At 47.3% G+C, this 19,415-nt stretch overlaps 1 protein-coding gene across 2 annotated transcripts in view; it reads right to left on the bottom strand.

Annotated features, from left to right (window-relative positions):
- RANBP10 (RAN binding protein 10) overlaps positions 1-19,415 on the bottom strand; it is a 63,134-nt gene that overhangs the window by 9,075 nt on the left and 34,644 nt on the right. For both annotated transcript variants that reach the window (XM_030297839.2, XM_030297838.1), the window contains 3 exons: positions 11,563-11,730; positions 3,926-3,948; positions 1,774-1,958 (listed from right to left, as the gene is read on the bottom strand). In XM_030297839.2, the coding sequence (XP_030153699.1) occupies positions 1,774-1,958; positions 3,926-3,948; positions 11,563-11,730 (376 nt within the window). The remainder of the gene's footprint in view (positions 1-1,773; positions 1,959-3,925; positions 3,949-11,562; positions 11,731-19,415) is intronic.

The raw sequence follows: 19,415 nt of genomic DNA, 5'->3' as shown, positions 1-19,415 counted from the left end.
GCCATTTAATCCCACCACAGCTGGCTGAGTGGTGGCACATGTGCGTATATGTGTATGCACACACGCAGAGCAGAAGGATGAGCCCTCACATCTGATGTGTACGGAAGTGAATACCTTGGTGTAAATATGTGTCTGATGTCCTTATTGTAATTGCCAAACACAAATGTGAAAGGCACAGAAGTTCAGGTGTGTGTCCCCTCATGTTTTAAAGGGTAAATGAGATGATACATATGGGTAAATGAGATGATACATATAAAGTGCCCAGCACAAAGTAAGAAGTCAATGAAATAAACCTCCTAAATAATAATTATAATAACTATGTTATTATTATTATTATTATTATTATTATAAACACAAGAGCAAACATTTTTGACAAAACATGGTTCAGATGAATGGTCCACATGCACATCAGATGCCACTTAATATGATGGTCCAGTGACTCAATAATTGGTCCAGTGACTCAATAATTCCACTTCTTGAAAGGACACCAAGAAAGTAATCTTAAATATGGAAAACTCTTTACCTACAAAAATGTTGCCTATACAAGCAAAAGAGGGGAAATAACCTGAACCACCAAGGAGCTCACCAAGCTCACCAAGGAGCTTGTGGTAAATTTGTCTCCAAGATAATACAGCCATAAACAATGTTCATAAAATGAACTCATATGAAATCACAGGATACAGCTTATATGTAGGTTGTGGCAAACACTCCATATGAACACCCATCGGCACACATATACACACATATAAACAAACACACTGTAAGCTGAGACTATCATTCCCTCCCCCAAATAGCTGGAGCAGCTCCACCTCTCCCCTTGCCTGTCCCAGCAAGCCTGTGTCAGGGACTGGCATATACTGGCTAGTCCTCCAAGGAAGGGCTTCTCAATAGTTCTGAGGGCTGAAAACAAGACAGTGCTGCTCCTCCTGAGAAGGGTCTGGCCACATAGCCCCTGCCTCAGCCCTCCCCTATAACCTGCCTCAACATTAATCCTTTAAGAAAGGAAGACTGCACAAAGAGCCCAGTGTGCAACCCAGCCCCACCTGAGAGACTCTGCTACCTGGGTGCCTCTGTGGGACAATAACCAGGGCTAGCGGAAGCCCAGACCTTCCCTGATCACCCTTGGGAGCCAAGCTAATAAGCTAACCCACCTCCTGGAAGAGAAGGTACTGGTTACTGCCTCACTCAGGCCTGCAGCTGGCAAGTAGAAGGGAGACCCAAACCTCGCCTCCCTTGGGATGCAGCAAGACTGGTTTCCAGGACAGTTTAGCAATTAATCATCCAAGAGCCAGATAGGCTGGCCTCAGGATGATTCTCTTCCCACCACCACTGCCAGGAATGTGTGGAACTTAGCTAGATGATGACCCTGAGAGGTGATCTCAGGCAAGAGTCACAGCATGATGGATATTCCCTATGGTGGAAAAAAGTCCACAAATGAAGAGACCACAGGGCATCCTAGTACATCCTCTGCAAAATAACGTGGGGAAGGAAAACAGCTCTGCTGGTGATACTATATGGCAGAGCCTTCCAATCCAGTTGAGGGGGCAAAGGTTTAGTTAGGAACAGATCTGGAGAACTGAGCAGAAGCTGTCCATTCACTAAGAGGGAAGCAAGAGAGCAGCAGGCAGAGTCACCCTGGGAGTGCTTTCCAGAAGGAAGAGCTACCCACTAGAGTTCATAGGTGTAGTTTGAAGCAGTACAGGGGCCTATAGGAGGAGAATGAGGCCCTTGGGATGGCCCAGGGCTGGGTAAGGGCGGGAGTGGGGCACTCACTTCTGCAGCACCGCCTGCCACTCTCCAAGCCGGGCACTGATGGGGAAGCAATGGACAGTGCCTTGGACCTTGGCACGCCACTCCCGCATGTAGTCCTCAATGTCAAACAGGAAGGGCTGCTGCCCAAAGTTGGCGTCCACAATCTCCCCAGGTGTCTGCAGGCCTACGGTGGGGTAGAGGTTGGCCTGAGGAGGAGAATGAAATGTCAGTTGGGCCCTGAGTGCAAAGGGGCAGCAGGACCTCGCCTTACCTCTGGTGCAGAGAGGGAAGGCGCTGGCTCCTGCAGGCCACTACTCCGGCTTTGAGAGAATTGCAGTAAGGCTGGAGGAGGCAGGGCTAAGCCACATTCTGCCCACCTGCCTACCAGAGACGCTATTCCCCAAAGCTTCAGGAGAGAAAGCAAAAGAAAATCAAGCCAGGCTCGAAGTGGAGTCTCCTGCCCTGCATCAGAGGTTATGGTGTCCCCAAAGCCCAAGGTCCCCCTTTGGGGTTCATCCAGGACACATGGGAGGAAGGCCAGGCTCCACAACCCTGCAGGTGTACCCATGAAGATCTGCTACATGGGCGGATAATGGCTCCTTTCAGAATGATCTAAGACCAAGGATCCCTTTGCCACAAAAAAAAGGAGTATATGACAGGGCAGGAAGGGATGCGGGAGACAGGAAAGGAAGGGGGGGAGGAGGAGAGCATGGCAAAAGGGGGTAGGTGGTTTGGACCCCCAGATGCTGGCAAAGGGTAAAGAGAGGCCACTGCCCTTCCTGTCAAAGGCTCACTAAGAGGAGGATCTTCTGGCCAGTGAGGTTTGGTCATGTCCCTCTGTGGGTGTGGGGCTCCCTGTTTTCCATTATACGCTGCCATGGCCAGTTTTTGCCAGATCGCTCCGTCACTCAGTGCTTCCTGTGGCTCCCCATTGCTAGTCAAGTGTCTCGCCAGCCTCCTCCTCATTGTCACTGGGCCCCAGTCCTCTCTCCCACCTTCCATCCTCTGGCCATTTGTCTGTCATTCCTCAGTATCACGTGCTTTACTTTACTGAACACTGGGTTTACTGAATACTGGGTTCAGCCCACCACAACCTTGAATCCTAAGATCTCTAGCTTCCTTCCTTTCCCCTCCCAACCTCCATGCCATAGGCAAAGCCCACCCTCTCCAGCAAATCTTACCTATCAATGCCCTCAGTGACGCCCCCTACCTTGAAGCAGCCATACACTTTCTAGCACCTGATGACTGCCCACATTCATAGCTCTAAAACTAGACCATTCCCTAGCCAAGGTCAGAATTCTCCGTCTGTTCTCTTTGCCTGAGACCACAGCCCTCTCTGGTGCTTCCAGGTAAGGAGAGAAGGATTCTGATCTACAGATAAGAGTTTCTAACAGGATCTTGGGAGCTGTAGTCTGGGCTTCAGAAGGCCTCGCAGATACAAGGGCATTGCTAGGGCATCACAGGGCTGCTCAGGATCCCAAGGCTATCACTGGAGTCAGCAAACCTCTCCTCCTTCCAGAACCCAGCCAGGGTACACAGAGCCAGTCCAGACTCCCAGAAGTCTGGGTGGAGGCCTTGCATGTGACGAGGCCTGTGATGACTCATAATAATGAAGGACTAGGGTGCAAGAGATGGGGATGAGTCCTGAATTCAGCCAACAAGAAACCTCACCCTTTTCTAAGAAAAGAAAACCTGACAAAGCTCACCTCTCTGGTTTGGGCGAACCTTGTACAGTAGCAGGCCTAGTCCCCTAGGGTAGTGGCCTTCCTCAGGGATCTCTGATGAGTAGGCACTGGGACTGGGCTCCAAGACAGTTCAAGAACAATTCTCTATACACCCCAGTCCACTGGCTGTAAGCCACACAGAACTGGCCCAGATTAGCTAAACCATGGAGCCACCCTCATCTCCACCCATGCCATCCCCCAGCTGCCTTTGGAAATGCCACAAATCACTGTCACCTGCTAAAAGTCATGGAGGAAGACCAGGCCTTGCTGCTGGAGAGAGAGGAAGGCCAAGAGGTACCCCTACTGGTACTCTCAAGCTGACAGCATAGCATACATCCCTGTTTGGGGAAAGAGCCAGACTCCACACCCTGTACTTGCAGGTTCCACCATACTCCAACCCAGTTAGCCCCAAAGAGCCCAGAGGGAGAAGACCCAATAATAGTACTTACCGGGAGGTCTGTGAAGGCTATACCTGCGAAGGGAAAGAACAGAAATCAGGCTACTTGGTCTCCTACCCCTCTGTGCGACCACAGAGGGTCCATCACGATGGCTGGGGAGGGGCTGGCCACCACATCTCCCTATGATGGAGGCCAAGCATGTGCTAGGGCCTGGTAGGTTTAGACCTTGGCCTTCCATTTGCTGGGTCTGACTGGAAGTAAAGTCAAATACTTGAATATTCACTCACAGTTCTTCCACCCTCTCAGGGAAAGCCCACTAGGAAGGACTAAACTCAAATGATCTACCCTAAGGCCTCTTCAAGTCTGATCCTTCTTTTGATCCAACATGTATTTATGGAGACTTACTGTGTATGCCAAGCCCTTTTCCATCCATCATCTCATCTGATCTGCATAACAGCTCTGGGGAGCAGGCTTTCTTATCCCCATTTTACAAATGAGGAAAGTAAGCCTCAGAGGTTGAAAGATTTCCCAACAGTCATAAAGCTAGCTGAAGTGTTTGGCCTGGACTCATTCCTAGTCTAACACTCCAACATCCTAAGTTGACAGAGACAGCTGACAGAGACAGCTCTAGGTGGAGACAGGGAGGGTGGCAGCTGCCGATCTCCATCCCACACCCATCCAGAGTCTCCAGAGGTTTCAAGTTGACAAATGACCTGTGTACCCTCTGAACCCTTCTGCAAAGAGAAGGGGCTGTTCCCAGGTACCTCAGCCTTGAGTTGGAAGTGAGAATGGAGGGAAGTGGGATCTCAAATAAATGAGCAGGGCAGGAACCTCAGAATATCCACCAGAACACTCATGTTCTTTAGAGTGAGAAATGACTCACGGCCAAAGGAGACTCTTCCAAGGACTCACAGCCCTCCCATTTTTAGAAAATTTCTTATGTCTTCTAGAAGCTCCTGAGCTTTTGGACTGAGAAGTTTCTAAACCACTCCTTAGAGGTCCCAGTCTGCTCCCCTAACTCCTACCCAGAAGAGAAACCGAAACCCAGCAAGACAGAAGAACAGGTGAGGCTTTGATAATAGGTCTCCTAGTAAACCTGGGGTCAGAATCCTGACAGCCAACCAGTGTATACCACGCGCTTCCACTGAGCTGGGCCCTGGGCTCACTGCCCTACAAGGAACCATTTAATCCTCAGAACAACCCTGGAAGGTGTATACCATCTCTAACACTAGTTTACACATTAAAAAACCAAGGTGCAGAGAAACTGTTTACATTCTTTGCCAGGTTATTATGCTCCTTAGGGAGGGAAGCTCATAAATTCCATGATCTACCTGCCTGAGGCCACTTCTCAGGCCCACATGCAGAGTGGCAGTCACAGAGCTGGCAGAATGGAATCTGCAAGCCCCTCTGCACCCATGAGAAGACCTCATGTCCACCCTCCAGGTCTGCACAGGAGCTGCCTTTGTGGATCTCAGTGTGGTCAGGCTGCTGCTGCTGCTACACTCCAGTTCAGGGAGAAGGCCTACAGACCCTGGAAGGAGGTCGAGGCTCCATCAGTTATTTGCAGTGTGACCCTGATCATTTACCCCATCCTTCTGAGCCCATCTGAAAAAAGGAGGGAACATTAATCTTAACACTTAAAGAAAGAAAGGAGAAACTGAGATACTTGGTGAAAGCTGCTTCAAAAAACTATGAGGTCTTGGTACAAGCTGGCTGCAATTGTGCCACAGGGTAAGGCAATTGCCACATTTCTGGGCAGGGGATGACCTACCCTTGCTTGCCCAGATCTACCTCACAATGGCACTCAGGAAGGACAAGGCCTTGAGGTGCTTCCAGGAAAATGAGGAAAGAGGCCACTCCACCCCCTATTGCACTGGACAAGGGCAACCCTGCTCCCCCAGCCTTGCAGATCTCTGGGAGCCTCTGCAAGGCCAATGTAGTGGCAAGATCTGGGGAAAAGGTCAGGCAAAGATCCAGGATGCAAACAGAACATTCAAACTTGCTGATAAGAAGTGCTCTGAACCAAAGAGTCATAGGTCAGGGGTCAGTGAGGCTGAGGGTATAAAGCCTATAAGCACACAGAACTGTATAAAAATGCAAGTTCATGGACCACTTGTAGGTGAGACACCAGTTTCCTGTCTCCATTCATTTGCTCATTCATCCTTCTATCAAGTATCTGCTGAGACCTCCCAGGAGCCAGGCCCTGAAAGTGCTACTGGCTCCATGCAACTAATAATTACACAGGCAACTGACCATTGACACAAAGGGCAAGTACTATGACAGAGGAACGATGGAGCAAAGCAAAGGAGTGGGGAGGCCAGAGGCAGGAAACATAATTCTGCTTCTCTAAAGGGGAAAGGGTTAGGGTTCTGAGGTTAAGAGCAGTGACTGATTCCAGGTGAGGCTCTGAAGCACAATATTGATAAGCTGGCTTGTGGAAAAGAAACCAGGTCATCAAAAGATTCACAAAGTTGGGAAAACTGGATGGCAACACATAGAAGAATGAAACTGGGCCACTCTCTTACACCATAGACAAAAATAAGTGCAAAAATGGATGAAAGACCCAAATGTGAGACAGGAAACCATCAAAATCCTAGAGGAGAACACAGGGAGCAACCTCTTTGACCTCGGTTTGAGCAACTTCTTTTTAGATATATCACCGAAGGCAAGGGAAACCAAAGCAAACATGAACTATTGGGACTTGATCAAGATAAAACGCTTCTGGGCATCTGAGTGACTCAGTTGGCTGAGCATATGACTCTTGATTTCAGCTCAGGTCATGATCCTTGGGTCTTGGGACTGAGCCCCAAGTAGGGCTTCATGCTGAACATGGAGCCTGCTTAAGATTCCCTCCGCCCCGCCCCACCCCGCTCACACATGTATGTGCACACACTTTCTCTTTCTCTCTGGAGAAAAAAAAAAAAAAAAAGATAAAAAGCTTCTGCACAGCAAAGGAAACAGTCAACAAAACTAAAAAGCAACCTACAGAATGGGAGAAGATACCTGCAAATGATATATCCAATAAAGATTTAGTATCCAAAATGTGTAAAAAACTTATCAAACTCAAAACCCAAAAAACAACCCAGGGGTGCCTGGGTGGCTCAATCAGTTAAGCATCCGACTTCAGCTCAGGTCACAGTCTCACAGTTTGTGAGATCAAGCCCCGCATCAGACTCTGCACTGACAGCGCACAGCCTGCTTTGGATCCTCTGTCTCCCTCTCTCTGCCTCTCTCTCTCAAAAATAAACAAACATTAAAAAAAAAATTAACTCATGGGAATGTAAGCTGGTGTAGCCACTCTGGAAAACAGTATGGAGGTTCCTCAAAAAACTAAAAATAGAACTAGCCTACGACCCAGCAATTGTACTACTAGTATTTATCCAAAGGATACAGGTGTGCTGTTTCGAAGGGACACATGCACCCCCATGTTTATAACAGCATTATCAACAACAGCCAAAGTATGGAAAGAGCCCAAATGTCCAACAATGGATGAATGGATAAAGAAAATGTGGTACATATATACAATGGAGTATTACTTGGCAATCAAAAAGAATGAAATCTTGCTATTTGCACTACATGGATAGAACTGGAGGGTATTATGCTAAGTGAAATTAGTCAGAGAAAGACAAATATCATATGACTTCACTCATATGAGGACTTTAAGAGACAAAACAGACGAACATAAGGGAAAGGAAACAAAAATAATCTAAAAACAGGGAGGGGGACAAAACAGAAGAGACTCTTAAATATAGAGAACAAACAGAGGGTTACTGGAGGGATTGTGGCTGGGGGGATGGGCTAAATGGGGAAGGGGCATTAAGGAATCTACTCCTGAAATCACTGTTGCACTATAGGCTAACTAATTTGTATGTAAGTTTAAAAAAAATAAAATTAATTAAAAAAAATTAACTCGGTTAAGAAATGGGCAGAAGACATGAATAGACACTTTTCCAAAGAACACATCCAGATGGCTAAAAGACACATGAAAAGACGCTCAACATCACTTATCATCAGGGAAATACAAATCAAAACCATGAGGAGACACCACCTCACACCTGTCAGAACGGCTAAAATTAACAACACAAGAAACAACAGTTATTGGTGACTTTTTAAAATTATTTTTATATTATTTTTTTAATGTTTATTTTTGAGAGAGAGAGAGAGCAGGAGAGGGGCAGAGAGAGAGGGACACAGAGAATCCAAAGCAGGCTCCAGGTTCTGAGCTGTCAGCACAGAGTCCAACGTGGGGCTTGAACTCATGAGCTGTGAGACCATTACCTGAGCTGAAGTTGGATGCTTAACTGACTGAGCCACCCAGGCGCCCTCATTTTTATTATTATGATCTTTGAGAAAGAGAGAGTATAAGAGAGCAGGGGAGAGGGAAAGAGAGAGAATCCCAAACAAGCTCTGTACTGTCAGTATGGAGCCCGATGCAGGGCTTGAACTCACAAACCACAAGCTCATGACCTGAGCCAAAGTTGGACACTCAACTGACTGAGCCATTCAGTCACCCCATAATACAAGAAACAAGTGTTGGCAAAGATATGGAGAAAGGAGAACCCTCTTGCACTGCTGATGGGAATGCAAACTGGTGCAGCCACTCTGGAGAACAGTATGAAGGTTCCTCAGAAAACTAACAATAGAACTATCCTACAACCGAGCAACTGCACTATTAAGTAGTTACCCAAATGATACAAAAATACAGAGTCAAAGGGGTGTGTGCACCCCTATGTTTATAGCAGCATTATCAACAATAGCCAAACTATGGAGAGAGCCCAAATGTCCATCAACTGATGACTGCATAAAGATGTGCTATATATATAGTAGAATATTACTCAACCATCAAAAAAAAGAAAGAAAGAAATCTTACCATTTGCAACAACATGGATGCAGCTAGAATGTACTCTGCTAAGTGAAATAAATCAGTCAGAGAAAGGCAAATACCATATGATTTCACTCATATGTGGAATTTAAGAAACAAAACAGATGAACACATGGAAATCAGGGGGAAGAAGAGAGAGGGAAACAAACCAAAAGAGACTCTTAACAATAGAGAACAAACTGAGGGTTGATAGAGGGAGCTGGGTAGGGGATGGGCTAGATGGGTGATGGGTATTAGGAGGGCACTTGTAATGAGCACTGGGTGTTGTATGTGAGTAATAAATCACACTGAGTTCTACTCCTGAAACCAATATTGCATTGTACGTTAACTAAAATTTAAATAAGTAAATAATTAAATAAATAAGGATTCACCAAGTAGTCTATTACTCCAAGTTCACTGCCTTTCTATTAGATTTTGTGATCTACAAAATGCAGGGGACAGGCCAGATACATTTTTTTTAATCTTTATTTATTTTTGAGAGACAGACAGACAACAAGCATGGGAGGGACACAAAGAGAGGGAGACACAGAATCTGAAGCAGGCTCCAGGCTCTGAGCTGTTGGCACAGAGCCCGACGTGGGGCTCGAACTCACGGACCATAAGATCATGACCAGAGCCAAAGTCAGACGCCCAACCGACTAAACCACCGAGGCGCCCCAGGCCAGATACATTTTTTTAATAAGTTCTCTAATATCCTCATGGACAAGACAGAAAACACAAGTTTCAAACTAACACAATAAAGTGATTCTTAATATATCCTGAAGGGCTCAAATCTCAGCCTGTCCTCCTCCATTATTTTTTATCAAGACCTTAATGAAAACATACATAAACATATTTATCAAATTTTAGGTTAACACAATGCTGACAAGGCTATCAAATATTTGGGAAAGAACAAGGAAGATCACAGAAGATCCTGACAGGCCAGAAAAATAGGCAACAGACTCCTACATGAAGTTTAAATATAAGCAGAGTGAGGTCTTGAAGGAGGTCTATACAACACATGAAATAGGGAGAAAAGTTTAAAAAGAATGAGAGGGTTTGGGCTGACATTAAGGTGGCTGTATTCCTTACAGAACTAGGGACCCAACTGACAAAGAGCTCAGAGGCTTGGCATGCATGTAGGGCCCAGATGAAGGAGCTGAAGGTGCAGAGAGAACAGCAGGGTATGTCCCAAACTTTTCATCCCATGGCAGGTGCCATGCTCCAAGCAAAGTGCGGACAACCTGGAGGGATGTGATGAGGGCAGGTATCCAGAGCAGAGGGGAAGGACCGAGACTGGGACAGGTACAGGGGGGCGTGGGTAAAGAATAAGAACCCACAACAGAGGCCCCTGGGACAGCAGAAAGAGAGCCAGGAAATAGCTGTAGTAAGACAGCAGAGTGGGGATCAAGAAGACATCTTGAGACCTTGCCCCTAAATGCTTGCTCACCAGCTGGATGCCAGCTGGATGCAATTACAGCTAGGTGGCTATGGATTTCAGAGGAGGGTTTCTCTGGATATGCACCTGGGTCCCCTCTACAGTGTCTGTGCTATGCTCTTGGCTGCCCACTCTGGCATCTATCTGTCCTGTTGAGGAATGCTGACTCCTGGACACCCAGCCTCCAGCAAACCCGACTTCCACTCAGGTTCCCTAATTCAGCCCAGTTTCATCTCATGGAGAACCCACACAGAAGTTGTCTCTGTGGGGACTGATGGCCATCTTTTTACTGCCCCTCAGGCCAGGGATGCAGGCCTCCTAGAATTTAGGCTTCTAAGTAAAATGTCCAATTCTCTTTTTAGACAAGGCCTGTGGCCAGCTTGGCTGGTACGGTTCTGCCAGATCAGACCTCTGCAAACCCAAGCAGGCAAGCCCAGCAGTTAGGCACTACCTCAGGGCCACTGTGGCCAAAGGCTCCTCTCACTACTCAAGGACCATAATATACCAGTCAGCCTCAGTAGGACAAGGCATCACAATAGCCAACGTCCCTCTATCTCCCAGGCTTTTATCCTAAATCTCTTCACATGTACAGGGTTGCTCTTCCAAGAGATCCTCCAGGGCCCCCTCTCCCTCCACTGACTGCTACTCCTCCTGGGTCCTGATCCTGTTCGAAAGCCACTTTCTCATCCTCCTTTCTTGCTAGTGCACTGCATCTGTCACTAAAACCTGCTGGGTCACCCTGGCCTTTATCAAGTTTGCTCCCCATGCCCTGCACACATCACAACCTCTTCCCCAGGCCCTCCCTCCAGTCAATCCATCTTTTGCAGTTATACCAAAGGACCTTTTAAAATATAACTCTGTCCAGGTTGCTATCTGTTAACCAGTGAAAAGGCCAGAAGAGACCTGGCTCCACCTGATTCCAGCCTGTCTGTTTACCTCCTGTACTAGAGCAGACCTCCTATTGCTCGATCCATAGCAACCAGCATCTTGCATGTCGGAAGGGCCAGGCAAAGTCAGGGCCCAGGCCACGCACAGGCAAACCCCGACCACTGTCAGGTATGTACTCGGGCCCCTCACACTTCTTATGAATGCCAAAACCTGTTCCAACAAGTGTCACACAGGCCAGGAGCATGACCATGACATTGCTACTTTCTCAGCACTGACCTTGGGCTTGATAAATGCTGCTAAATGGATGGATTAACAAAGGAAGCACCACTGCTACCTTCCCTTCACACCTGGCAGGGCTCCAATGCCTGGAAATGGCTGCAGTTCCCCAGAGCTCAGGAGAGCATCAGTGGCATTGCTTTGGCTTTAAAGCCTCCCCTTAGGCCTCTCACCAACCAAAGTGGCTCTACAGGGCAGACCCTCTAAGGTCTCCTGTGCACCCACCAAGGCTGTGGCCGTTCTTGGTGTAGAAGCAGGTGCTGTTGATGAGGTTGACACAGCAGCCAATCACGTCTCCTGTGGTGAATGTGGGACCGTAGGGCTGGCCAGTCCCAGAGGAGCAGAACGAATGCCCATCATCGCCGTGGTAACCATAGGAATGTTTATCCCAACCTGTTGGGGAAAAGAATAGCAACAGCTGAGTGGAGGTGCCTGAGACAGCCACAGAAGCCTGCCTGGGTCTGAGCCCTTCTCCCCAGCCTGCCAACACCTCAGTCAGTACTCTTGGACTCTCAGAGCTGGCTGTGGACAGGTTCTGGCTACGCCAAAGGAGCAGTGACTCCAGCAGGTCACCACCCCTGAGTAGCTGAAGCAGTCAAGGGGGCCAACCTGTGGTTAACAAGAACCAAAACCATGACTAACCTGGAAAAGACTTACCAGAAGGCCATGCACGCGGCAAGGAAGCAGTCAGAGAAAGTCTCATGATGGAGAGGGGGCTTCAACTGACCTTTCAGGGTTTTTTTTTGCTTTTAATGTTTTTAGTTTTATTTTTTAAAGTAGACTTCACACCCAGGGAAGACCCCAATGCAGGGTTTGAACTCACAACCCTGAGATCAAGATCTGAGCTGAGACAGGATGCTTGAGTGGCTCAGTCAGTTAAGCGACCATCTCTTGACTTTGGCTGAGGTCATGACCTCATGGTTCGTGAGCTGGAGGCCCACATTGGCCTCTGCGCTGACAGTGCAGAACCTGCTTGGGATTCTCTGTCTCCCCCTGTCTCTCTGCTCCTCCCCTGCCCGCTCTCTAGCTCTCTCTCAAATATAAGTAAATAAACATTTTTTTAAAATTAAAAAAAAAAAAAAAAGATCTGAGCTGAGATCAGGATTCAGACACTTAACCAACTGAGCCACCCAGGGGCCCATGATTTATACACTTTAGATGGGTGGTTTTTACAGCATAAAATCTTATCTCAATAAAGCTATTAAGCACACACACACATACGTATTTGACTTTGTATATATTCACCTGGTGTCCTGAAACCTTGTAAAACTCACCAATTAGTTCTAGTAGCTTTTATGAAGATTCTTTGGGATTTCTAAACATACTGTCTGAGAAATAAAAACAATTGTATTTTTGCTTTCTACTCTGCATGTCTTTTATTTCTTTTTCCTGCCTGAATAGAAATAGAGCAAAAGTGACACCTCTGAAGTGCACCACACTTTGGTACAGGGAAAAGAGTGAAAAAGGTCATTCCAGGAAGAAGTACAGTAAAGTCATGAGCACAGGTGGGACCAGAGGGTGTGAGCTACAGAGGGACCTGCCTGCCTGCCTGCTTGGCTAAGGAATAGGAGTAGAGCTCACAGAGCCATGGCAAAGCCAGGACCCACACAGGGTAGGCAAACCTGACTGGCTGACAAGCAGGTCTGCTCCCTAAAGTAGCCGCTCCAAATAGCTTTCCTAGCCTCTGCTGCCTTCTTGGGGTCTGAGCAGCATGCCCATGTCAACATACTTAAGCACATCCTTCCCCTCCCCCCACCCCCAAGTGGCATGGGTAGATGTTCTCCTCTGGTAGGGAAGCTCTCTCCAGAGGGGCAGAGTGCTTAAGTATCTGAGTACCTCACAAAGAAAGGCAGGGTTCAAACATTCTCAGTGTGTGTAAGTATGTGTGTGGTGAGGAAAGGTGGGTAGGGAGAGGGTAGGGAGGTATGAGCAGGCTGTAAGCAAAGGTATGTGGGTGAAAACAGGTGGATGACAGGGCCAGTGGTTGGCATGGGAGATACAGGACAAGGCTGGAGAGGTAGAACTGACCAGACCCTGGAACCCAAACTCTGCCCTGCATTTGGACTGGTGAGCTCAAAGGCAAGATGTCCTTCATAATCACAGTATCCATCCCAAGCCTTGTATACCCTGAGCTTTCATGTCTTTTCAGCCAGGAACCCTGGTTCCTGGTTAAATGAAGCTTCCCCAGAACCCATAGTGGGCAACAGGCCAAAGCTGAATGGCTCTCACTAGCGGGTACAGGACCTAGAGATCTGCTGCTCCCCTCCTAATAGCTTTCCACCAATCAGAAGGAAACTATTGTGAGAACTGCCCAGAGCTGGCTTTAGAAAGCCCAAGGCCTGGAGCCAGGCTCTGTTCTCACCTTTCCCATTCTCCAGAGACACTGGGACTGCCTGGCTCAGAGGATAAGGTGCTGCTCTGGGCACCAACCCAACTTCTAAGCTCCTTAACCCCAAGAGTGGGTGGGGCCTTTCTACTGCTGGTGAGTACACAGATCATTTGGCCTCAGGGAAGCAGCTCTCCTCGGGCACAGGGATGCCCACTGCTGCCCTGAGAGGTAGGATGATGAAGCTACCATAGGCAATGCCTCTCCTCAGGCTTCAACACAGGAGGCTCTATGGCTCCTGGCAGCAGCAGCTGCAGTAGCAGCCGCTCCTCTGGGCCACAGAAGGCTACAAATGAAGGGGTGCCAGCTGAACAGCAGTGAGGACCAAAGTGACAATCATCCCTCTAGGTCTGGCTCAGATTGTACTTGGTGACCCTGGGCATGCCCACCAGCTTCCCCTGCCTCAGGATCCACATCCACATGCCACACCAATCACAGTAGGCCTCCCCTGGCTCCTCTCCTAGATCCTCCAGACGGAGCACAAGGGCTTCCCACATGCAACACAGTCACTGACCACAACATGACAACCTGTTAAGAGAGCAGCACAGCAATAACCCTGTGTGTGTGGCACAACAGTTACTGCCACTTCCACCTCATCAAGAGACTGGGGGCCTTGGTCACCAGCCCGCAAAGCTGAGAAATGGTTGAAATGGGATTTGACCAAATCTTCAGATTCCAAAGCCCACATCTTTCCTGTCATGTGTCTTGTCTCATTTGAGGTGGTAACCACTCAGGCAGTAAAACTGTCCCCAAGCCCCTATCCCATCACCAGAAGACAGTGGTCAGATGCACTGGTTTTAAGGAGCTGTGGACCTGGGATTTCTGACTTGCAGTGAATCAGGCCAGAAATGGGGCAAGGCCCAGACCCCAGCCCTAGAGGAAGACAAAGGTACTGGTGCCTCCTGTCTGAAGGCTACAGCTGGCAGTCTCTGCTCTCCAGGGAGCCCCCACCTTCCCACCTCACCAGGCAGCCACAGTCAGCTGACCAGAACACACACTTCCACCCAGTGCCCACTGAAAAAAGGCTTCCTAAGCACAAAGCCCCGCTTCTCACATATAAAGAACATACATATGATCCAGCCAAAGATAGCAGCACTTGACTTGAGGCCACAGGCCTGAATTCTCAGCATGGAACCCCCCAGGATGGGCTGCTCTGCTATAGAGCCCTACAGCTACTAGAGACCAAACTTTGCTCCAGGGGCCTGGGATGCCAGGGGCAGAGGTGTGGCTCTCCTCAATGCTGCTTGAGCAGAAAAGATTTCCCTAAAGACAAGCCCACCACTCACCACCTCCTGAGGCCATGTGGCTGTGGGAGAACACTGCCCAGGAAAGCCACTGCCCATTCTAGCCCTCCCCAAAGAATCCTTAGGGAGAGCTGCTTGCTGTCCTATGCGCCCTCTCAGAACCATGCCCACAGCTGCTCATGCCCACTGGGTCCTCCCTTTGTGCCAGTGCATCATGATCCAACCCCGATGCTTGCTCCTTTAAGTTTTCCATAACATTGTTTGGTTCCCCCCTCCCCCTAGCCCTGGCACACTGCTCACATCCCTGATCAATCCTGAATCCTACTGAACCTTTCCAGTCACCAGTAGTTACTTGTCTTGGGACTGTCCCTGTCTATCTTCCTTGGCCAAGACAGGAGTTCCCTGACGCAGGGTCTACATGATCTCATCACAAGTTCCTCCAGTGCCCAGGATGTCAGGAGTCTGAGAGGTGGTACACATGCATATACGTATACATGTCTGTGTGTTTGTGTGTAGTGACCAGTCCTAGACCATTTCTCTCTCACACAAGGATGACCGACCCTGCATGACAGATTTTGTATACAGATTTTACTGGCTAGAAGGTACAAGACTTGAACTAGAAAATTTTCCTTGTTTTAGCTTTCTCAGATTGAAGCGGTAGTTACTCTAACAATTTTAATAAAAATGTAGCCATGTGATCCATCAAAAATAGTGAAATTGCCCAAAAGAACCAGTTCCTACTTAAGTCAATGACTCAAGGATATCTGGAAGCTATTTTTGTTGCCATGTATAGGAGCTCAATAACTGTCACCAAAACAACAGAGGTTTACATTTCCAAAGACCTAATACAGAAATTTAAGTATTTTGAATACTTTTCTTCAAAAATAAACTATGTAATTATTTTGACAAAAACTACCATACAGCTATAAATATGGATTTTAAATTAAAAAAAAAAAAAAACCTGAAGAGCTTCATAAAAAAAAACAAAGTATTTACTTAGAATTGATTTAAGATTCACCATCATCTTGGTTTGTATGGAAAATAGGTTAAGTTTTCCTGTTTTTGTTTTCAATTCCTAAATCACTTACCATTTATATAGATTTACCCAGAGGAAGAAAATGCATAGTCCCTGTCATACACTGAGTAAGGCTTCCCAAAGATGTCCAAGTCCTAATCCCAGAACCTGTGAATATGCTATCTTAATGGTACAAAAGATTTTGCAGAAGTGATTAAGGCTCTTGAAATGGGAGAGTGGATTGTCCTGGATTATCTGGATGGAGAAGCAATGCAATCACAAGGGTCTTTGTAAGAGGGAGGCAAGAGGGTCTAGTCAGAAAAGGTGATGTGAAGGCAGAGAGAGACTGGAAGATGCTACACTGTTGGCTTTGAAGATGGAGAGATGGGGACACAAGTGAAGAAATGTAGGTGGACACTAGAAGCCAGAAAAGGCAAGGAAGCAGATTCTCCCCACAGAGTCTCTAAAAAGAATGCCAGCCTGCTGACATCTTGGTTTTAGGACTTCTGTCCTTCAGAACTGTAAAATGATTATTTTATTTATTTATTTAAAGATTTTGTTTTTAAGTAATCTCTACACCCAACGTGGGGCTTGAACTCACAACTCCAAGATCAAGAGTCCAATGTTCTACCATCTGAACCAGCCAGATGCCCCTAAAACAATTACTTTAAGTCACTATTATTATTACAGCAGCAATAGAAAATCAATATGGTCCCTTATAGCTATAGAAGAACCTACTGAGCATCTGAAACGATCAATGTAAAACAATCAACACCTCAAGCTCCTTGTTTCTTGCTCCTCAAAGTGCCATGGAGTTAAAAGCTTTTCCAAGAAAATCCCAGGCCTATAATGTATCTTCATTCGGAGCTATCATTTTTATAACCGATATTTTTTCCAAACACAATTAAATACAGAAAGTATGTACAGAAAGTGTTTATGTATGCATATGAAAGGCAGCCTGGGGTGAAAAACGGAATGTTATACACCTCATTCAGTAATAACAGCTGTGGCAGCAATTTGGTTTAGGGCCACTGTGCTACCTTCTCATTCTCTGGAAAGGAAGAGCAACCAACCCACTTGCCACCAATTAGTTAACAAAGGCCTGCCTATTCCATGGAGCTGACAAACGGGGTGGTGGGAGGTGGAAAAGCAGCAGAGAACACATAATATATAAGTAAACCAATAAGCAAACAAGAAAACACCTGGTAGATAAAACAGGCTCTGAAGGAAACAAAGCAAGGTGATGGGCTAGAAAAGGGAGTGGGGATAGGGACTAACTGGGATGGAGTAGTCAAGTTAGTCTTTGCTGAGGCGTGATCCCTAAGCAGAGGCATGCTTGATGAGAAAATCAGAAACAAGAACTTCAGGGCACCTGGGTGGCTCAGTCGGTTAAGCATCTGACTTCAGCTCCGGTCATGACCTCAAGGTTCGTGAGTTCAAGCCCTGCATCGGGCTCTGTGCTGACAGCTCAGAGCCTGCTTGGGGTTCTCAATCTCCCTCTCTCTGCCTTTCCCCTGCATGTGTGCACATGCACTTCCTCACTCTCTGTCTCTCTCTCTCTCTCTCTCTCAAAATAAATATTTAAAACGAAAAAAGAACTTGAGGGGTAAAGTGAATGAGCTCAGCATGTCTGAAAAACGGGAAAAGGCGGCCAGTTGGGCTAGAGCGGAGACAGATTTAAGAAGACTGGTGGCAGAGCTGACAGGACTCCCTGGATGTGTGTGCTGCTGGTCTGAAAGCGAACAAGGATGCCTCCCAGGTTTCTGTCCTGGACAAAAGGGTGAATGGTAGTACCACCTACTAACAGAAGGAGCAGGCCTTTTGGACATGTTAAGTTTGAGTAGGTGGGTGGCTATACAAGGCCAGTGAAATGACTGTGGCTTATCCCAGACACTCAAAATTGTGATGGGGAACACTCATGAAACAAACAGTAGCATAAACAGAAAATTTTAAATGAAGTCAATGGAGGGTTTTCCTAATGTGTTGTCTTGATACAATGGCTTCCTGTTTTTCCTTTTGGTGAAAAATTCAGACCAAAGACTAGAAAGGGCAGAGCAAACACAGAGCAAGGCACTAGATGCTCAAAATAGAAGAAGAGATGTTAAAGGGCACGAAGTTACTCTAAACGGATTGTTACCCCGCTCTCAATGAAACTTCTCCCCAGGCCTTGAGAAGCTGTACAGCACAAAGGAGCAGGTCCTTCTCCTGCCATTCTTGAGGAATCAGGCAGACAGGAGACAAACCAATAAGGCCAAGGTCAAATTGCCATTGCACATTGTGTAGACAGTCTGTGGTTGTCAGTCTCAATCTAGGGTACTGCAGAGGGCGGTCTGGCCTCTATTAGAAAGAGACACTATCACCCTTGGTGGTAGGGCAGCAGTATGGCCTGAAAGCCTTCTGCAGTCTGGTCCTGGATACAGCCCTGTCCCTCCAAGATGGCAGTTCCTCGGCAGTCACTCACTTCCTTGGACCTAGGTTCCTCGGCAGTCACTCACTTCCTTGGACCTAGGTTCCCTTCTCTACCAAGTGAGGTGGGAGCAATTAGCGTGGTCAAAGAGCCCTAAGATCTACTTAGAAGAAACACTGAGTCTCTAACCAATCAGCAGGTACAATAATCCCCATCTGAAGGTTGAGAAAACTGAGTCACCGCGAGGCTACGTGAAGGCTTGTGGTCTGGTAGATAACATTCTCAGAAGCTCAATTCTCCTTTCCTCTGAGGGACATTCAGGTGTGTACCAAGCAGGTACCCACAAGGGTGAAGCTACCACCTCCTCCTTCTTGAGGTGGCCCACAATTCAATCTCAGGAAAAAGGAAGATGCTCTGAAAGTGGAACAGTGCGAGTTCCTCAAAGACTGGGCTCCATTAGAAAACACTTCACGTAACCCCTACAAGGTTTCTGAACTCCAGATTTGGCTAACCTGTCCAACACTACTCCCTACTGGTATCTGGATGAGTTCCATCCTGGGCACAAAGCCTCCTGCCACCCCTCCCCCAAGGCTGCAAGAACAAGCAGTAGGGTAGGTGAACAAGGAGTGCTAGGATTTGCCAGCCAGCCCCCTTTCTTTAGGGGATAGTACTCACCTTCTCTTAAGAAGTACCCCCCCCACCCCCACACCAATTCTGTCTCCAGGGTGGACTACTAATCCTAGTAATTCCTCCTCCCTGACCCAAACTGGATCAATAAGAGATCTTCCTGATTTTTCTACAAGGATGCTGGGAGGAGAGTGGGTCTCAAAGCTCTGTGCTGCCATTGTTCCAATCTTATGTTGAATGCCAGTTTGACAGACTAAAACTAGTAAGCACAAAGCAGGTGAAAGAGACAGAGAAAGAAAGTCCAAGACAGCATTTGAATCCCTGAGACCTCACTCCTCTGTTTGCCCTGCCTGAATTCTGGCTGACCAGCTGGTTAGAGATGGGTTTCTCTCCTTTTTG

This window comes from Lynx canadensis, chromosome E2, assembly GCF_007474595.2.
Source record: "Lynx canadensis isolate LIC74 chromosome E2, mLynCan4.pri.v2, whole genome shotgun sequence".
NCBI lineage: Eukaryota > Metazoa > Chordata > Mammalia > Carnivora > Felidae > Lynx > Lynx canadensis.
This window is presented reverse-complemented; position numbering and strand designations above follow the sequence as displayed.